At 41.7% G+C, this 21,404-nt stretch overlaps 1 protein-coding gene across 2 annotated transcripts in view; it reads right to left on the bottom strand.

Annotated features, from left to right (window-relative positions):
* DNAJC21 (DnaJ heat shock protein family (Hsp40) member C21) overlaps positions 1 to 16,057 on the bottom strand; it is a 29,173-nt gene extending 13,116 nt beyond the window's left edge. For both annotated transcript variants that reach the window (XM_064375922.1, XM_064375921.1), the window contains exons 1-8: positions 15,961 to 16,057; positions 12,107 to 12,200; positions 10,155 to 10,278; positions 9,722 to 9,844; positions 8,697 to 9,001; positions 7,357 to 7,508; positions 4,953 to 5,040; positions 642 to 800 (exon numbers count right to left, since the gene is read on the bottom strand). In XM_064375922.1, the coding sequence (XP_064231992.1) occupies positions 642 to 800; positions 4,953 to 5,040; positions 7,357 to 7,508; positions 8,697 to 9,001; positions 9,722 to 9,844; positions 10,155 to 10,278; positions 12,107 to 12,200; positions 15,961 to 16,057 (1,142 nt within the window). The remainder of the gene's footprint in view (positions 1 to 641; positions 801 to 4,952; positions 5,041 to 7,356; positions 7,509 to 8,696; positions 9,002 to 9,721; positions 9,845 to 10,154; positions 10,279 to 12,106; positions 12,201 to 15,960) is intronic.
* Between the last annotated feature and the right edge of the window lie 5,347 nt (positions 16,058 to 21,404).

Below are 21,404 nucleotides of genomic sequence, written 5' to 3'. Positions count from 1 at the left end.
AAAAAAAGTTGAAACACTAGTGATAAAGCAGTAAAATAGAAGATTAAAAATATTTAATATCATAAAGCATTAAAAGGAAAATATTCACATTGTCATTTTAAAGAATAACAAAGGTTGTAATTCAATGTATAGTAATCAGCATATCAATTGCCAGATATAAAAACTGCTTTTAATCTAAGTTCTATAAATATAATAGTTGATATTATGTCTGTATCCACTTCAACACTATAAAGTTCCATTAACTAGAAAATATGGAGGCAACATTAGCATAACAGAATAACTTCCTTGGGATGAAACAGCCTTTAAGGCCGGGTGCAATGGCTCATTCCTGTAATCCCAGCACTCTGGGAGGCCAAGGCAGGTGGATCACCTGAGGTCAGGAGTTCAAGACCATCCTGGCCAACATGGTGAAACCCTGTCTCTACTGAAAATACAAAAATTAGCTGGACGTGGTGGTGTGTGCCTATAGTCCCAGCTACTTGGGAGGCTGAGTCAAGAGAATCGCTTGAACCCAGCAGTCATGCCACTGCACTCCAGCTTGGGCAACAGAGCGAGACACCATCTCAAAAAAAAAAAAAAGCCTTTAAATGCAATCTCTGAATGCGATAAGTATTTAAGTGACATTTAATATTTAGAAGTACCTTTGTTTTGGTGCATCTTCCGTTTCTTCCTCAGAATTGTCATCTAATGGATTTTCATCAATTTGAGGTCTTGAAAAATTTTCTTCCTCCTCTTCCAGCTGTTGTTTTAGCAAGGCCACCATTTCCCGATGCTTCTTTGACTTCTCGTGGTTCTTCATGCTGAAAGAGCAATCTGATGTGACCAGCTGCACCAAAATTAGTTGGCATGTCCAGATACTGTTGCTGGATAACTGCAACTAAGATAAAATTTGCTTTTTCCCACTAAGCAAAACGTTTATGATTTTATTTTTTTCTTTTGTTTTTATTTGTTCATGATTTTATACAGAGAAAGAGAATGTGTCAGGATTCCTCCAGCAGTAAGCATACTGAAAGCTTGCAGCCATGCTCTTTCTTCCCATGCCACAGCTTTCCCTGCCTTTCTCTGTCCTTTCATCTACATACGTTTTCTTCCTTTTTGGGGATGGGGAAATGTGGTGGTGGGCGGGGGTTGGCCAAATTCTCTACTTATTATTTTGATTTTTCAATTCTTTTTTTTTTAGTTTAAAAATTATTTATTTGAATTTTAGAGAAATAACAGGTATTGTATTATAAAGACTTGCTTGAAAGTATGAAATGGTCTGTTGTCATTATGTCTTTAGATTTTGCAAACCAACATCATTATTAAGGGAGAGAATGGTACATCTCTCTGATTTTTCAATTCTTAAAGCCTCCCCCATTGTTTCCTTTTAATTGCTATGTATTTGCTAGTGTTTTTACTTGCCAGGCCATCCTACAGACTTGGAGGGATCACTGGGAAATTAGAAGACACACATTCTAATGTTAAAAGGAAGAGCCCCCTAGACTAGAGAAATGGTGGTGGGAGGGCTTGAAATACAAGAGCAGTTTACAGCCTCTTACTTTTTCACTATCTGCTTTTCACCTTCTCAGGAGAGGTCTCCTTCCTCACTCCTACCACCGTAATGTAAGTTCAGAAGCATCTCCACCCCTCGGTTCAAAACCCTACTGGCAATGTCTGTCTCAGCACATCTACAGGCAACTAAAAAGCATCCCACAAAACAGAGCTGAGGACATAAGCTACAAGAATTAGATCAACTAAAAAGTAGTTACCTTTGTCAACTATCTACTTCATCTCATCTGTTCAGGCTTTTGGTATTATAGTTTTGGTTGCTATTTTTCTTTCCCACTAAAATTCTCCTTCAGACCAAGCTACCGTGGAGATACTGGAAGATCTTGTGACAGAAAGTAAGTCCTCCAAAAAAGTTATGGTAACATGTCAAAAGGACAAAGGAACTGGCTTGAAGGAATGTTCACTAACCAAATCTGAAAAAATTTGAGCATGAAAAGGTGAGTAATGAATTATAAAACATTGATGGACGGGCACAGTGGCTCACGCCTATAATCCCAGCACTTTGGGAGGCCGAGGGCAGATCATAAGGTCAGGAAATCGAGACCATCTGGCCAAGATGGTAAAACCCTGTCTCTACTAAAACACAAAAACATTAGCTGGGTGTGGTGGCACATGCCTATAGTCCCAGCTACTCAGGAGGCTGAGGCAGGGGAATTGCTTGAGCCCCAGAGGCAGAGGTTGCAGTGAGCCAAGATCATGCCACTGTACTCCAGCCTGGCAACAGAGCAAGACTCTGTCTCAAAAAAAAAAATAAAATAAATAAAATTTTTTAAAAACTCATAAATTCCAATTGATAATGGACAGATAAATGGATAAAAGGGAAGACTCCTGTTTACAGCAGAAGGCCAAGTGCTACTGGAGGGGTCATTGGCGCTGGAAAAGCACCATTCTGCAATCATCATAATAAAGCTGATACAAGCTAAAACCATCAACAGATGCTAAAGCTATAAGAAGCAGGGTATCTGCATAGTTTTAAAGTGTCTCCTCACAGATTAAACATGTTGCAAGGAAAAACTTGTTGCAAGGGAAAAAATACTAACTCTATAGTTGTAAATTTAGATGACACCATGATTCGGTGACGAAATTATCACCACAAATGAGGGGCAGAGGACTTTACCTGTCTCCAGCTATGAATCCCTGAGAGCACAACATGCTTGTGCAACGTCCCACCTGGGGCTGCATAACCTGAATCTAATCATGAGGAATGGACAAACCCAAAATGAGAAGACTTCTATGAAAAAAGTATTTTAAAGGAACAGTATACGTCTAAAATATAAACAGCATAAAAGACAATACAAGCTGTCCCAGATTATGATCCTAGACTGGATTCTGTATTGAAGTGGAGAAAATTCTATATAAATAAACAATTGATTGGAATATAGGCAGTAAATTAGATAAAAATACCATATCAACGTTAAGAATTTCTTATATTTGGTAGCTGTAGTGTGGTTACATAAGAGAATAACCTTATTCTTAAGATATAGTGGCCGGGTGCAGTGGCTCACGCCTGTAATCCCAGCACTTTGGGAGGCCGAGGCGGGTGGATCACAAGGTCAAGAGATCGAGACCATCCTGGTCAATATGGTGAAACCCTGTCTCTACTAAAAATACAAAAAATTAGCTGGGCATGGTGGCGTGTGCCTGTAATCTCAGCTACTCTGGAGGCTGAGGCAGGAGAATTGCCTGAACCCAGGAGGCAGAGGTTGCGGTGAGCTGAGATTGCGCTATTGCACTCCAGCCTGGGTAACGAGCAAAACTCCGTCTCAAAAAATAAAAAAATGAAAAATAAAAAGATATAGTGAAGTATTTAGAGGTAAAGGAACACTACATATGTAAGTTACTTTCAAATTATTCAGAATACAAACTGTGTGTGTGAGTGTGGAGAAAGAGCACATGCAAATGGTGCAAAACGTTAGTAACAGGTCAATCAGAAACACTTTATTCTCTTCTTGCAACTTACCTTTAAGTCTGTCATTATTTCCAAATAAAAAAAAAATTTTAATCTCCTTCACTGACTTTTTTCTTGTTTGTTTCTAACTTTTCTCCTTTTTCTAATTCCCTTACTGCTCCATTATTTGAGATCATATGGTAATACCACATAAAACTCTCATATCCCCATTCTCATCCTTTGGCCTCCTTTCTCTCTTAATGCCCATTTTGTTTCTTTTCCCTTGCTGATTCCACTCTCATTTTCTCCCATGCTCTTTCCTCTCTCCTTTATAATAATGGTACCCTTTTTAATACTTCTCTCGTCATCATTGTTCCCCTAAGATGAAGTGCTTCCACTTCAGCAAAGAAACTCTGGGCAAGACAAGTTTAAAGCCTTGGCAGCATCAGCCTGCATGGGACAATGATGGTAGGAAGTGAGTCTGATACCAACAATGGAGAGAGATGATTAGACATGGTCTAGACTTTTCACCCATGTGACTATGCCTTCTTTGCCAAAACAAGCAATGTTTATTTCTGGAGACAGTGCATGTGTTTTAAAAGCAGCTCTCATATAGGAATACTGGGATGGTGAGCATCAGTACAATAGGTTTAACTGTAGGTACAAATACGTCTTCCTCCCCTGCTGGAAAGGAATCCCCCAAGACAGTATGTGGGGCTAGTTATCAACTGCTACAAGCACATTCTTTTTAGGACTTTCAAAGTGTTACACTTCACCTCAAAAGAAAACACAAGAGGTGGGCACCATGGCTCACGCCTGTAATCCCAACACTTTGGGAGGCTGAGCCAGGTGGATCACCTGAGGCCAGAAGTTTGGCACCAGCCTGGCCAACATGGTGAGACCCTATCTTTACTAAAAATGCAAAAATTAGCTGGGCATGCACCTGTAGTCCCAGCTACTCGGGAGCCAGAGGCAGGAGAATTGCTTGAACCCAGGAGGTGGAGGTTGCAGTGAACTGAGATGCCACTGTACTCCACCCTGGAGACTGAGCGAGACTCTGTCTCAAAAAAAAAAAGAAAAGAAAACACAAGTTCAAGGATACTAAACTTATTCCTTTTAGCTGGGTGCGGTGGCTCACACTTGTAATCTTAGCACTTTGGGAGGTTGTGGCAGGTGGAGCGCTTGAGCCCAGGAGTTCATGACCAACCTGCGCAACATGGCGAAAATCCAGCTCCACAAAAAATATTTAGGTTGGTGCAAGAGTAACTGCGTTTTTTGCCATAAAGTAATGGCAAAAAATACAGTTACTTTTGTACCAGCCTAAAGCAAAAATTAGCTGGACATGGTGGTGGGTGCCTATAGCCCTAACCACTCAGGAGGTTGATGCAGGAGGATCACCTGAGTCCAAGAGGTCAAGGCTGTGGTGAGCCATGATTGTGCCACTGCACTCCAGCCTGGGTGACAGAGAGAGACCCTGTCTCAAAAAAATTAAATTAAATTAAATAAATAAACTTACGCCTTTTCTGTCTTGAACGATTTGTCACATGCTGGGCAGTAGAGGTCATCATAGAGCTCAGTGTCCTCAGCCTCATCACTGTCTTTACCTGTGAGAGGGAAGCCTGCAGTAAGAACTCTCTTAGATCAGAGCACAAATCTAAAATATGTTAACAAATTTCACCTCTTTGGTAAGAATCTAAAGCTGCACACAAATTAGAAATTAAATTTTTTTATTTACCAAAAAAAAAAACAAAAAACAAATAATGCTATCAGGATTTGAGTTGGCTTTTTAAAAACAGCACTATACTATAAGGAAAGGCTTCCATCCAAATGAAGCACCTTACCTTTGAAGTTCTTTTCATAAGTCTACTTAGAAGAATATTTAAAACATCCTTAAAGTCTTGGATGTGAGCTAAGTTTAAAAAATTAAATCCTACTTTCATAGTTCTACCACAAAGCAGTTTTTCAACAAAGGTCTTTTCTTAGCTTACCTCTTGAACAAGATTTGATCCAAACACATTTACAACTGTGACTTACTCTTAAGTACTTAATAAACTTAGTTTATAACATCCCAACACAGTAAGACTAATAGGTCATAAGTTAACATATTACTGCAAAGTTTAACATTACAAACTTTTTTATAATAAGCTTTTGGCTTTATTAACAACTTAGTAATTACTATCAGTATAGTCCACAAAAACAAAGTGACTAAAAAGTTCAACTGAAAGTATTTTCACAAATCCATATTCCATTTTTGAAGAAACAAACAGGTAAACTGTCACTTGGGATTATAGGACCAATAAATATCTCAAGGTATATCTTCTATATTCTACATGTTCATTCTTTATAAGTGATGCCAGTAAGATTTTGAAGGACTCTCATTCAAATCATAAATGATCAAACTATATCCTATCTAGTGTTAATGTTTAATATATGGTGTTAATTTTCCATTACAGTATTGTATAATATATATGAAATTTTAATTAATCAAATAGTTAACAATACTGGATTTGAAGCAAAAAACCTGGATCTAACAATGGTCATATGTTCTCAGGCACATCTCGGCTTCTCAGAGTCCTAGTTTGCACAATAGTAAAATAGAGACAATTCCATGAGCAAAACCTCCATGTAAGGGAAATTGTGTGAGGACCCAGTGAGATCTTGTATGTGAAAGGACTTTATAAATTGTAAAACTCTATGTAAATTAGGCCACCTCACATTTATAGAGTGCTTTATAACTTTCAAAGTACTTACAGAAGTACTACTTCTGATTCATTAACAAAACACTTCCTTTCATAGTCATTTTGAATGAAGTCTGTCATTTTATCATTTGGGCTACTAGTCTGAAAAATCACATTTGTAGATAAGGTAAAATTGGGTCAATTTTATTCCTCACGAAAGAGTTAAAGACAGTGAGGAAAATCAGATATACAGCTATTCTCAAAAATGCCTAATCTTTGCCTTTTCAGGTAATCAAATACCTGTTCTCTAATGACAGCGGCAGAGAAAACAACATTTTGGCACACCAAGAGGAGCCCCTCTTTAAAGTCAGAAATGAGAGGAAGAATTATATACAACACACAGATTCTCATGCAGTTATCAGCTTTTCTAGAAACAGTTACTATTAAAACTTGACCCAGCCGGGTGCGGTGGCTCACGCCTGTAATCCCAGCACTTTGGGAGGCCGAGGCGGGTGGATCACGAGGTCAAGAGATCGAGACCATCCTGGTCAACAGGGTGAAACCCCGTCTCTACTAAAAATACAAGAAATTAGCTGGGCATGGTGGCACGTGCCTGTAATCCCAGCTACTCAAGAGGGTGAGGCAGGAGAATTACCTGAACCCAGGAGGCAGAGGTTGCGGTGAGCCAAGATCGCACCATTGCACTCCAGCCTGGGTAACAAGAGCGAAATTCCGTCTAACTAAAAACAAACAAACAAAAACAAAAAACAAACAAAAACAAAAAACAAACAAAAAAAAAAAACTTGACCTATAGCTTAATTGACCTATAGCTTAATAGTTACACTTGTAAACATGGCTGTTTGTCATGTTACGCAGCTAGAAGTACAAACTGTTTAGGACATGGTCAGAAAAAAATCTGTTAATCAAATTACTTTAATTAGACTAGCTCAACAGACTACCTTTGGCCCATACAACATTGTTTTTAATTATTTGTCACATTTAAAAATTGGGAGACATCAAATAAGTGGGGAGATTTCCAGCTTCACTTAAAAAACAAACAAAATAAATGTAATAAAAATAAAAACTTTGGTATAATCCTGGCGACAGCTGACTGGAACTCAGGTTTTCATCTGCACTGCTGTTCCCTGTTGCCTTACACAGGCAGGCACCTGAGTGTACACCACTGTGGACAATGATGTTTTGGTTTTTTTAAAAAATCTCTTAAAAAATGGAGAACATTACCATCCCGCCCATCTTTGAGTTCATGTTCTTCCATTTCGTTTTCATCCGACCCATCTCCAAACTCCTTCTCGTACCGTGCCTCCATCTCCTGGAGCTCCTTCTCCAAATTGGCCATGGTCATCCAGCTCTGTTCTCTGTACTGCTCCACCAGTCTGCACACATAATAGTCTCATAGAGACAAGCACACCTCTACATGGTTTTCACTTCCAACTTAGGCTTAAAATCTATCCCCTCTAGAGAGCTTGCTCCAAGCTAATTGATGCTTACAAACTTAAACCAAGACAAAGCCACTTAAACCTGTTTACCTGTTACATGGTTGACTTTAATTGCTCCAGTAGTAGATAATAGGTTTTGAAACATGTAACTCAGCAACTTATTAAAAGTCTTCAGATGATTTTAATTTGTGTCGGTAAAGTGTTAATTTTCAAAAGATGAGGGTGGGATGAGTAGAATTCTTAAGAAATGAATAATTTTTAAAAGAATGCTATAATGCTCTGGACACAATGTTTTTACAGTAACTTTTAACAACACAACTTTAGAGGAACTAAAGTGAACTGAGTATCTCAGAGTACACTGACTAAAATGCAGTACTGCATGGTAGCAAAAGCAGGGAAGTCTAGAGTCAGAATTCTCAGGTCCAGTTCCTGGCTCTATCAACTAGTGGCTCTGTGATCTTAGGCCTGTCTGCCTTGTTTTCTCAAAAGAACAAGGAGGATAAAATCAGAGGAGTTACTTCACAGCACTGCTTAGAACACGGACTTGCACAGAGGAAGAATTCAATTAATGTTATTAGTTAAAATTATTAAATTTTACAAGATTCTAAAGGATCTCTCAAATGGAAAGAGTCTCTGAAGAAAAATATCAATTCAAGCCACAGTGGCTCATGCCTGTAATTCCAGCACTTTGGGAGGCTGAGGTGGGCAGATCACTTGAGGCCAGAAGTATGAGACCAGACTAGGCAACAGGGTGAAACCTCATCATTACTAAAAATACAAAAATTAGCAGGGGGTGGTGGCACATGCCTGTAATCCCAGCTACTTGGGAGGCTGAGACAGGAGAATCACTTGAACCTGGGAGGCGGAAGCTACAGAGAGCCGAGATCACATCACTGCACTCCAGCTTGGGCGACAGAGCAAGAATCCATCCCCCAAAAAATAATTTTGATACAGTAAATGAAAAAACACTATCCAATGCCACAATTTTAAAAAGAAGAAAAAGCAGATGAAGCCAGGCTGATGACTGAGCCTGACAGAACCCAACATGAAAACGATGTCAGGTACCTCTGGTGCTGCCTCTGACCCCAGTGATACTGAGAAGAGGACCCCACGCATGCTACGCACTTGGCCTGCTTTAGCTTCTGCTGCCGTCTCATCTCTTCAGCTTTCCTCGCCTTCTCTGCGTTCTGTTCTTCCACAAGTTTTCGATGCGCCTGCACTCTTTTGTCTCTTTTACGAATGAAAGCTACCAGTTGACGGACAAGCTCGTTCTTCTCTTTCCTTGCTTTATCCCGAATCTTTTTGTTTTCTTTTTCCATGGCTCGTTTTTCCCAGCGATTTGAAGCTTGTCGTGTATCGTACTCTTCCTTCCATGCAAAATTCTTTTGAGTGCAGAAACTCTGCCAATAAGCGTAGAAAGGATGGACTACCTAGCGACAAAGAAAACAGATTAACTTCTGGGCTTTTTAATTTTAGAACGGCAGTAAATATTAGTGATGCAAAACATCTTTTAGCTTTCTTTTTTCACGTATATAATACTTCCGTTAATCACTGGAAAAGACAGTACTTTATGGCTATCCAGAATAAATCACTCTTCAAAATGGACTTAATGAGAAAATAAAAATAGCCTTACTCATCACTGGATGGGACAACGGTGATTAAGTAAATAATTAGTAAATAAAAAGGGAAAAGTAAAGAGGGAAGGTTGCAAGAGATCCAAAAGCTACTTCGGAAAGGAAGAGAGATGAAGAGGGGTCATCTGACAGGTCCAAAAACTAGAACTGATTGTTTTAAAACAAGGAAATGGGAAGCTGGGAGCTGTGGCTCAGGCCTGTAACCCCAATCCTTTGGGAGGCCAAGGAGGGAAGCCAGGAGTTCAAGATCAGCCTAGGAAACTTAGCAAGACCCCATGTCTACAAAAAAATTTACAAATTAGCTAGATGTGGTGGTGTACACCTGTGTTCCCAGTTACTCAGGAGGCTGAGGTAGGAAGATTGCTTAAGCCCAGGACTCTGAGGCTGCTGTGAGATATGATCATACCCCTGCACTGCAGCCTGGGTGACAGAATGAGACCCTGTCTCAAAAAATAAAAGAAAAAAATGGCACAGTGATAAATATTAATTATAGAACACAATGTATTTTTTTTTTACCGTATCATAGTCACTCTGGGAGTCTCCAAAAGTTGGGAAATCATCAGCCTCTTGCTCTAACACAGATTCTAGTTCTTCCTTTGCAATCATTTCAAAAACATTACGATACACTGTGTAAAAGCCCTACAAAACAGCAACAAAAAGAAATTCTTAATACTTTTGCAGCCTAATCACAGAATAAGATTTTGAAATATAAAATGAAAAATTTCAATGTTGAAGAATTTTGGGACCAAGTTCAGTCACTGCAAGTACATTTAGATTTCAACTGGAGGTTTTTATACACTGACAGTTAAAATATGAAGACAATGCATCTTCAGTTTTCAAAATGAACACTGCTTCACTTTCTGTTCAAGAATAATGTTAAGAATTCCCTTCGTATGTGAGTCTTAGCGAAGTCCTTGATAAGAAATTAAGGTGATTTCATTTAACTTACCTTTTCATCATCTCCATAACCAGAATAACAGGTAACTGTGAAATAGTGTAGCAAATCTAAGCTGTCATCTTGATATTCTCCATCAAGTCCACCTTTAAGTAGGGCCTCTCTATGATTATCATACCTGAAAAATAAAAATTGACATCATCAATGAAGGCTGAATAAATAAGAATTCAAAAGGATTTCCTGCTCCTTTTTAATATTATTACTCTACATATTTGGTTGTGGATGTGTCCAATCTGTAATCAAAAAATTTTAAGAAAACAGCAACATGAAAAGACTTCATAATCTTTCCTTATGAACTGTTAATTACAACTAGGCCTGCAACTTCTGATACATTATACAATGCTAGCCCATATGAACAGGGGAATTTAAAAAGCCAGGGAATTTTCATGACTGTCTCTGAGTCCTGCATTTCCACAGGAAAGAAATATAAAACATGACAGGAAATCTGGCCCATAGAATCATTACACATCTGTGGTTTGGAAATTTACCAAGATGCACCAGAATAAGAGTCTTCCTACGTTTATGTCAACTTAATCTAGGAGCTTCACACACATACAATTACTTCTCATAGTAACTCTGTAAAGGCAGTTATTATCTCCATCTAAGAGGAAATGGAAGTTCAGTGATATTACATAATTTGTCATCCATAATTATAAACCCAGTAAGCAGCAAGGTCAGAATTCAGAAGCAGGTATCCTACATTAGGAAGATCAGCTCCTAGCCACTACATGGTACTGCTTGCAGGCAAAAAGAGTTAAAGCAAGAGCTTTGAATAAAAAGACAAAGGATCAGAAAATCCCAAGGATCAGAGAACAACCCAAGATCTTGAGAAGAGACTAGGCAAAAGGAAGTCAGGAAAGAATTTCCAAGTTCTGAGAGGATGGCAAAAGCAATTCTAAGACCAGATCTTCAAATTCCTTGGGTAGGGAAATGTTCAGGATCCTCTCTTATTTTCTCATAAAATACAATTTTACAAGAATTTTCTTTACAGCCTTTCTTTCTTGACAATCACCTGTGCTATACATTGTTTAACAGAAAGATGACTTGCACAGTAGCTCTTTGTAAGAGTAGGATCTTGCACGGTTATGTCAAGGCTTAAAACCTTTTTCTTTGTGGCAAAAGATTAATTGAGAATCTGAAAACACAGAACTTCAAACATAGTAGTTTTCACCCAGAAATGATTTTAAATGATCAGACCATCATTAATAATATCTGTTATAGACACAGAAGTTTAATTCAATTCCTTTACATAGTTTCGAGGATTACTATCCTTGTATTTAAACACTGTACTGGCCAGATGCAGTGGTTCACACCTGCAATCCTAGCATTGCAAGGTAAAGGCAGGTGGATCACTCAGGAATTCAAGACAAGCCTGGCCAACATGGTGAAACCCTGTCTCCACTAAAAAAAAAAAAAAAAAAAAAAAAAATTAGCCTGGTGTGGTGGCTTACACGTATAGTCCCAGCTACTCAGAAGGCTGAGGCTGGAGAATCACTTGAACCTGGGAGTGGGAGGTTGTAGTGAGCCAAGATTATGCCACTGTACTTCAGCCTGGGTGACAGAGCAAGACTCTCTCAAAAGCAAATCAAAACAAAATACAACACTGTAACTGTTTTTAAGGATAAGTCAACATTCTTCGTGTCTGGTACCAGTAAATTTGTCATACACCAAACGGTATTTAATGAGAAGTCACCTAAAGTATCAAAATTAAAACTATATAATATCACCAAACTTTGTTTCACCCCCCATGAAATCAGACAGTTGGAGCAATCATTTCCAAGGTTTCTTCTGACCCAAATATTAGATTTTATGTGATGACTAGGTGACAGATGCTTCAGAACACAGCAAAAACCATTTGATGTATTAAATTTGGAAAAACAACCACCTATATTGATAACTGCTCCCAACATCACAAACTAGGATGGGAAGGACAGCATGATGCTCACCATGCTCTTTCCTGAGGGTCACTCAACACGTCATATGCTGCTTGGATTAATTTAAATTGTTCAGCTGCTTCTGCGGCATTATCCAGATTTTTATCTGTTAAAATAAAGTCACAAAAATTTAGTCAATCGAAAACGTAGAGGGCAGAATCTAAATAAGACCTCTTCCATCAGAAATGCCATAAATAGATGAGAAGTGTACAAAACAAAGACAGACAACTAAGGCAAAGCAGAGAGACCTGCATAACAGTCAATAATCAGGATTATTGGTGAAACCCCATCTCTACTAAAATACAAAAAATTAGGCCAGTCACAGTGGCTTACGCCTGTAATCCCAACACTTTGGGCGGCTAAGGCTGGTGGATCATGAGCTCAGGAGATCGAGACCATCCTAGACAACATGGTGAAATCCTGTCTCTACTAAAAATACAAAAAAGTTAGCTGAGTGCAGTGGTGCACACCTGTAGTCCCAGCTACTCAGGACGCTAAGGCAGGAGAATTGCTTGAACCCAGGACGTGGAGACTGCAGTGAGCCAATATCATGCCACTGCACTACAGTCTGGGCCACAGTGGGAGACTGTCTCAAAAAAAAAAATTAGCTGGGTGTGGTGGTGAGGGCCTGTAGTCCCAGCTACTTGGAAGGTTGAGGTGGGAGAAGCACTTGAACCCAGGGGGCAGAGGATGCAGTGAGCCAAGATTGCACCACTGTGTTCCAGCCTAGGTGACAGAGTGAGACACTATCTCTAGAAAATAAAGTCAACTGGATATCCACAATGAAAAAACCTGAGTAGTATAAATTTTACTTTTAAAAGGAGTAAAATAAATAAAATCAGTTCTAGAAAGGCTTATTCTGTGCTAGATTATGTTCAGTACTCACATTGTTTTTTTCTTTCTCATCAGTGTATATCAAAAGGAATCTCATAAAGTTTAAAAAATATACACTAATCAGTTATTATTTCCTTAGCTGTGCTTTCTGAACCACGGAATTCAGAAAGCGTCTTTGCCTTCAGGTGGTAGTCAGCTTACAAGACAGCACCCTACCTCCTCCCAGCATTCACATCTTGTACAGTCTCTCCTGTGTCAGCAAGGTTAGTCTGTGTGACCAAGAGAAGATGGCAGAAGTAATGGTACTTCACTTCTGAGATGCGGTTATAAAAGACTGCAGTTTCTACCTTGGGTTTTCCTCTCTTGATCACTCTGGGAGTGGCCAGCTGCCATTGCATGAGCAACTCAGGCTGCTTACAGAGAAGCTCATGGGGTAAAGAGGCCCCGGCCAATAGCCAGCAGGGCGCTGAGGCCTGCCACAACCATGAGTCGGTCATTGGCGAGCTGCTGTGTTGGTGACCTGGAAGCAGGTTCTCCCAGATAATGAGAGCAAGCCAAAATCACTCAGCCCAAGCTGCTCTCAGATTCTGATCCTTAAAAATTATGGGAGTCCATACGGGGAACAGATGCTTGCTGTTTTTGTTGTTTGTTGTCTTAAGCCCTAATTTTGTTACACAGCAATAGACAACTAATACATTCAGAAAGTAAAATATTTTGAATTGGAGCACACTAAAGTTCTTTAAGCTCCAGTTCAATACTTCCCCTTCTAAGAAGTTAGAAGAAAATATGACAGCAATGTACCATCTACAAATAGTTTTGCAGTCCTAGAACATGGCTCTTCAGGGCTTCCGGCTGCCCATTCTCAGATACCATCACAGTGATGCCATAAATTATGATGCTATTCTGAGAAGATATTTGCATTCAGTTCCTAACAGTTTTGGTTTTAACTGATATTTTAGTTATATTTTAGTAATAGTTAACTGAGATTTTAGTCATATTTGCATGCTTCTTTCTTGCACTGATTTCTAATTAATCACCAAATCTGGTCATTTTTTCTTCCCAACATCTCCTCCCCTTGGGCTTTCCCCCTCCCACTGACCCCAAGCCTGGCTTGGGCCCTTACCTGTCCACTTGTGGACCCTCCCTCTGCCTCCAGTCCTCTTCTATCCATTCAGTTGCCTTCAGAGTACCCTCCCAAGACAGCTTAATAAAACCAGACACAACTCTCCATTATTTAGCAAAGCTAATTTCACAGTTCTTAGCATAATATTCAAAATCAGTAATAACCCAAACTCTATATGCTTCTACACTAACCCAAACTCTAAGAATATGCTTCTACACTATTTTTACATTTATTAATTTTGGCTTGTATCTTCTAACTTGCTGCTATGATGACCATCAGTGCATTTACTTCTGCTCTTCTATTTATTTTATTATTTATTTGAGAGGAAGTCTCACTCTTGTCCCCCAGGCTGGAGTGCAATGGCCTGATCTCAGCTCACTGCAACCTCCATCTCCCAGGTTCAAGCCATTCTCCTGCCTCAGCCTCCCAGGGAGGTGGTCTTACAGGCGCCTGCCATCATGCTGGGCTAATTTTTGTATTTTTAGTAGAGATGAGGTTTCACCATGTTGGTCAGGCTGGTTTCGAACTCCTGACCTCAAGTGATTCGCCTGGCTCAGTCTCCCAAAGTTCTGGGATTTACAGGCGTAAGCCACCATGCTTGGCCCTAATATATTTAAAACCACATTTTTTCATGCCTCTGTTGATAAGCATAACTTTAAGTAACAGACCCATACCTCTATCTCTCATTCCATCAACTATAGCCATTCCCTTTTGACTTTGTGTTCCTGGCCCTTCCTTCCACTCCTCTCTCAATCCATATTTTTCAGACTTGCCATAAAGACCACCTTCAATCAAACTGTCCCCTGGAACATCTACTGTCCTCCACCATGCTATTCTCCATATTGTTCAGTTCACGTTTCCAAACTACATTCCTATAGGATCCATTCCAAACTCCTCTGAGAAGGGGAAGAGTCAATACAAAATGATAACTCCCTCCCTGAATTCCTGGAGCACGTATTAGTTATTCTATTAATCTAACTACCAATTATGTATGTTGTTAATTTTTTTTGGCAGTTGTATTTAGCTTTTCGTTTGTGTGAGGCAGAAAGTTGTTTTCCTAACAAGACTCTAAGATACCTGTCTTAGCATTTCCAAATCTACAAAGCAGTACAGTGACTTGCATATATTGGATACTCTGTAACCGTGTGTACTGATATATGAAAGCCTATTCATATGAACCTCAAAAAGCTGAGCATCAACTACGGTCTTAGTTTCCCAGCCTGGAAGATCAAATTACTTCATAAAAGTCACACAGGCCTGGATTATAGCCCAATGAAACATCCAAAGGAAGGATACTTCTAAGTAAACATACAGACTTCACTAGGGAGGCTGCCTGATTAACTCTTCCTCGGCAGAAGTATGTCCAAAGTGAAGTACAGAGTCTGCTTAATCAGCCTATTAAAAGAAAAAAAAGGGCATCCCTATTTAAAAGATATTTTACTAGCTCCCGTGTCTTAACTAAGAAAGGAAAGGGGCCATACATCAGGTTTAAGTATCTAGGATTACCGGAAGAAGCGGAGGGCAGCCGAGGAAAAACACCGAGAGGCTGCGCTGCAAGGGACGCAGGAAAGGGCAAGCCTGGGGCAGGTTCGAGTTCCGAGTCCCGGAATGCTCCCTCTTGGTGTCAGCGTCCCGGTGGCGGGAGCAGGTGAGGTCGCGGGACCGCAGTTTTCCCCGCACAGTGGCGACGCGGGACCGGTGTCGCGGGGATGAGGAGACGGTGTGTGAGGCAAGGGGCCCCTGGGCGGAGTGCTGCGTCCACCAAGGCGGACAGGGCGGCGCCGGGCACTGGCCGGGCCGGGCAAGGAGCTCCGAGGCCGCCGGGTCGCGTGGAGTCCGCCCGGAGGGGAAGGTCGTGAAGGGCCGGCCTTCTCCAAGGGGCCGCGGTAGTTGCGAGCCAGGTACCTACCCGGGTGCCATTTCAGGGCCAGCTTCCGATATGCCTTCTTGAGCTCCTCCTCACTGGCGTCGCGCCGCACCCCCAGCGCCTCGTAGTGACACTTCATCGCCCGACCGGGCGGCGGGCTGGCGCTGGGGCCCGGGACGGGATCGGGGTCGGGGTCCTGGCTCCGGCCGAAGAGGCGGCGGTGGCGGCGCTGACTGTCCTCTCCCCCGGCGGGAGCCCGCCGCCCGCACCCGGCCAGCCAGCGAGCGCGGCGGCGGCGGCGGCGGCGGCGAGAGGCGGTGGAGGCGCGCGGTGGCGGCGGACAACGCGGGACGCGGCTCCCGGGAGCGCAGAGGGGGCGGTGCCGGGGGCCCGGGCTTCGCATGGGCTGGGGGTGGGCCCTGTTCCGGAAGAGGCCGCGCGGGAGGAAGGTGGAGCCTCGTCGGGGTGAGAGGCTGGGCCGCGCGGGAGGAAGGCGGGGCCTCGGCGGGGTGAGAGGCGGGGCCGCGCGGGAGGAAGGCGGGGCCTCGGCTGGGTGAGAGGCGGCGCCGCGCAGGAGGAAGGCGGGGCCTCGGCGGGGCCGCCCCGAGGGAAGGTGGGGCCTTCGCGAAGAGAGAGGCGGGTCGCGCGGGAGGAAGTCGGGATCTTGGCGGGGAGAGAGGCGGGCCGTGCGGGAGGAAGGCGGAGCCTTGGCAGGGAGAGAGGCCGCGTGGGAGGTAGGCGGGCCTCGGCGGGGAAGCACAGGAGGAAGGCGGGGCCTTGGGGCGAGTGGCGGGACGCGTGAGGGAGGCGGGGCCCCGCTTGTGTCATTGTGAGGGGCACAGTTGGCGGTCATTATGAGTGGCAGCCGACCTGAGGGCTGAATGGGGAGATAGGAGCTGGGATGGGAGAGGATTCTGGAAAATATCTGATTATACGTTCTCAATGGAGCCCGTTTTTATAGATGAGGCGATTCAGACTCCAAGTGGTCAAGTGATTGATTGGCTAAAGCCTCCTCAGTTAATACAATAGCAGAATTCGGTTGGACTGAATACCAGGGTTTTTATCTTTTCAGTTCTCTTCAGCTGCCACTTAAGATCTCTGGTATTGATCTTCTTGACCAATATGCATGACAAAGGACAGTAGGATTATGTAATCGGAAACAATTTAAAAGGGAAGGCGTCAACTCAGAAATAACGAGGTGGGGCGCAGTGGCTCACGCCTGTAATACCACTACTTTGGGAGGCCGAGGTGGGCGGATTACCTGAGGTCGGGAGTTTGAGACCAACCTGACCAACATGGAGAAACGCCATCTCCACTAAACACACACACACACACACGCAAAGCCGGGAATGGTGGTGCATGCCTGTAATCCTAGCTACTGGGAAGGCTGAGGCAGGAGAATCGCCTGAACCCAGGAGGCAGAGGTTGCGGTGAGCCAAGATCACGCATTGCACTTCAGCCTGGGCAACAAGAGAGACACTCCATCTCAAATAAATAAATAACGAAAAGCCTTACCACCAATGTGGGTAACCCCCCATCTGGTCACCGAGGAAGGAGAGCTAAGCAGATCCCCGGCACAATTAGTGCCTGAAGAATATCTTAGTTTATAGTGTTACTACCCAGTTATTTCCTCTATATAATCTTTTATATAATCAATCATGTATTAGTTTATAGTGCGAACAATTAGTGCCTGAAGAATATCTTACTACTCAGTTATTTCCATATATGTATAAAATTATATCTTAGTTCATAGTCGGAGGAATACCTAGAGCAGACACAGTACAGAGCATGAATTAAGGGATAAACAGCTATGCATATCTTGCTTATAGTTGGAGGAATGTCTAGAGCAGACACGGTGCAGAGCATAATTTAAGGGAAAAAGTTATACCAGGACAAGAATCTATGGCCCAGGCGGCAGCGTTCCCTTGTCGTCAAGATACCCGCTGTATGGTAGGCTTGGAGCAAAAGCCTCTCCTCCTGAAAAAGGAGTTCTAGTACCTTGTGTCTAGTTCTTGTGGAAGACTGCCCTTAGACCGGCAATCCCACGAGCGACCGAGGGCTTAAAACCCCTCGGGTATAATCACATCCTGGTAACTGTATAACCTGTCAAATCTCTAGTTACTGTGCTGGCTCGGAGCATCCTCCTATAGAAATCACTGGAAGCTGCCAGCAGGTGGCGGTAGACCCTGTCAGCTCTGTCGCTGCTGTGTGACTCAAAAGCATCCTCCTATAGAATTCCTTAGAAGTAGCCTGCCCCTAGATAAGAGATATTGCACACTGCACTCTTCACTGCGCATGACCCACCTCCTAGCCTAGGTGACCTAATGGGGGTGGAACCTTTGATACACACGGCCCACCTCCTTGGCTTGGTGACCTAATGGGGGTGGACCCTTTGCTTGTCGCACACGTGATTGTCTTGACCCTATCACTGTCCTTGAGATGACCTCACCCACTACTCTTCCCCCTGTCTTGTACCCAATAAATACAGATGCTCCTGGACGTTCGGGGCCTCGCCTGTCTCCGCTTGTAAGTGGCGTGGCCCCCCAGCCCAGCTGTCTTTTCCAGTCCTTCTGTGTCCTGTCTCTTTACCTCTCGGATCCTGCGCCTCAGCACAGCGATAGGGGACACCCCACGACCCTTTAGGGATGTGGCCCTACACACCATCATGGATGAAATTGTGATCTATCCATCCATCACTCTTTAATCCTAACTTTCTGGCCTCTAATCCTACCTTTCCAAGATTGGTTTAGCTTAAGAAAGCAGTTAAAGGATAGTGTTTAACCAGTAGGTTTTGGTTGATCTGACTAGCTGTATTACATTGTATTACAAGATGGGAGATCTGTAAAACTATTCCAAACACTTTGATAAGGTATCAAAATAATACTGTAATTGTTTTTAAAATGCATTAATATGCCAATTTATTTCACTGTAATGTGGAATGTTTACATGCATCAGGTGTGAGTTGTATTTACCAACCATGTATGGTTAGCTGCATTGCTAATATCTATTGCACAGGGTTGGGGTAACCAAGCAGTTTAGGAAGGTTATCCTTCTTTTCCCCAATATGCTGCCCGCAGTACAACAGAAGAAACCAACTCTAAGTTTCATCAGGTTACTTCACACACCACTGTCCAACCAACTCACTACTCAGGATTCATACACTTCCATTTTTTACTGAGGAAGATTCTACACAGTCTCACTTAGTTGGTAAATTGGTAATGGATAGGGATTGAGAAGTCTGAGTTTGGAGGAAAATGAAATCTTTCCCCTCCTGAGAACAAAATTGGGATATGGGGGGAACAAAAACGAACAAGAAAAGTAGTTTTTTCTTCCTCCAATTTAATCTGGTTTTGGATACAACCTCTAGGAATCACCTCTTTTACCTTCTAAAGAAAGAGGGATTTTTGCCGATAGCATTGTACAGAAAGTTAAAGTTAACTATGCTGGATATAAATTTCAGTCTAAAGGAATATCTTGACCAGGGCGTGGTGGCTCATATCTGTAATCCCAACACTTTGGGAAGCTGAGGCAGGAGGATCCCTTCAGCCCAAGAGTTCGAGACCAGCCTGGGCAACATAGAGAGAATTTATGTCAACAGAAAAAAAAATTTTTTTTTTTTTTTTAACTAGCCAAGTGTAGTGGCATGGGCCTGTAGCTCTAGCTACTCAGGAGGCTGAGGCAGGAATACTTGAGCCCAGAAGTTACAGCCTGCAGTAAGCTATAGCCACGCTACTGCACTACAGCCTGGGGTAACAGAGCAAGACCCTGCCTCTAATAAATAAAAGAACATCTTTTATTAAACAGATGCCCTTTAAATGACTACAGACTTGACAGATGATCCAGTCCTGAGGAATTCTCAAATAATGTATCCATATAATTGTGAAAGGGAATTTGAGATATAAGGTTATCTCTATATGGAAACTGTTAATTCAAAATTTTGTAATTGGAAATTCCACCAAAATGCCACAATACACATATCAAAAGTACAAGTTTGTAACTCTACTCAATAGTTTATCTTTATAACCTATAATTAACTTGTTCCTGAAATGTGAGTGTTCAAAAATAAATTCTGAATATGGCTGTCTTATTTTTACCCAAGACTATATTCAACTGACTAAATAAAATGGGCACTTTGGTTTTTTCCATTTAACCGTATTTGGCCCTAGTTAGTCACATACAAGTATTTCAAGTGAACCTCTGACCTTAATTACCTGCATAATTTAGATGACCTCAAGATTTCAAGTATCCTAATTTAGACTATTTCAAGATAAGCAGCCAATTAAACACTCAGGAAGGCCTTAAAAATTTTTTTAAAAAACCATGAATATTGATCAGCCTGCCTACGGTTAAAATAATAAAGACATAAAATTAAAATGTAAGTGAACTAGGAAAGATATCTGTAATAAACTTACCATATAAAAGTTCTTATAAAATCAGTAAAAGACAATCCTACCACAGAAAAACAAACATGATTAGTACAGTCAAAAAGGATAAACCAGTAACTAACAAAAAAAAAAAAAGGTGTTTTTAACCTATTGACATATTTTTTCAATCATAGTGAAATTAGTAAGGGGACAAGGAAATGAACCCTCTAACCTCTAGTGAGGATACGGTGGTGGAGGGAGCAAGCAAAAAGCCTAGTGTTCATAACCTTTAACCTAAATTCCACTTCTAGGAAACCATGAGTGTTATATAAAAAGACATATGTAACATATGTAGACGAGTATTCACTACAAGCACCTATACCAGCAAAAGAAAAACTTAAAATACTGATCATACTGATTACATAGCTGTGGTACACAGAATACTATGAAGTTAGCAAGTAAACATGTAGAACACACATAGAAAAATGATCAATGTGAAGTCAAAAAGTAGGTGATGAAACAGTGCAATTTCATTAGATATATGTGTTATGTAGTATCAGATTTATATCTGTTCATGTCAGCAGCCACCTACCTCCATGGTCGCTGGTACTCAATCTTTTCTTTCCCTGTTATTAATTTACCCATAAGATCTTAAGTCCAGTGCTCCTTATACAATAAGCAGTTTCTCTTTTATGTGAGGAGAAATTCAAATGTTCTGGTATTCCCTCTAACCAACTTTCCTATTTTTTCTCCTTTTACTATTAGGTTTTTAAATAAGCAATCTATACACACTGCTTCTAAAATAAATATGTAATCTGGCCAGGTGCAGTGGTTTACACCCGTAATCCCAGCACTTTGGGAGGCTGAGGTGGTCAGGAGTTCGAGACCAGCCTGACCAACATGGAGAAACCCCATCTCTCCTAAAAACAAAAATGAGCTGGGCATGGTGATGCATGCCTGTAATCCCAGCTACTCAGGGGGCTGAGGCAGGAGAATTGCTTGAACCTGGGAGGCAGAGGTTGCAGTAAGCCGAGATTGCGCCACTGCACTCCAGCCTGGGTGACAGAGCAAGACTCCATCTCAAAATACATACACACATACATAATGTATAATTTACAAAAT

Source organism: Aotus nancymaae, unplaced genomic scaffold (assembly GCF_030222135.1).
Source record: "Aotus nancymaae isolate 86718 unplaced genomic scaffold, 86718_ANA_hifiasm-v0.15.2.pri h1tg000014l, whole genome shotgun sequence".
In the NCBI taxonomy this organism is placed as follows: Eukaryota; Metazoa; Chordata; class Mammalia; order Primates; family Aotidae; genus Aotus; species Aotus nancymaae.
This window is presented reverse-complemented; position numbering and strand designations above follow the sequence as displayed.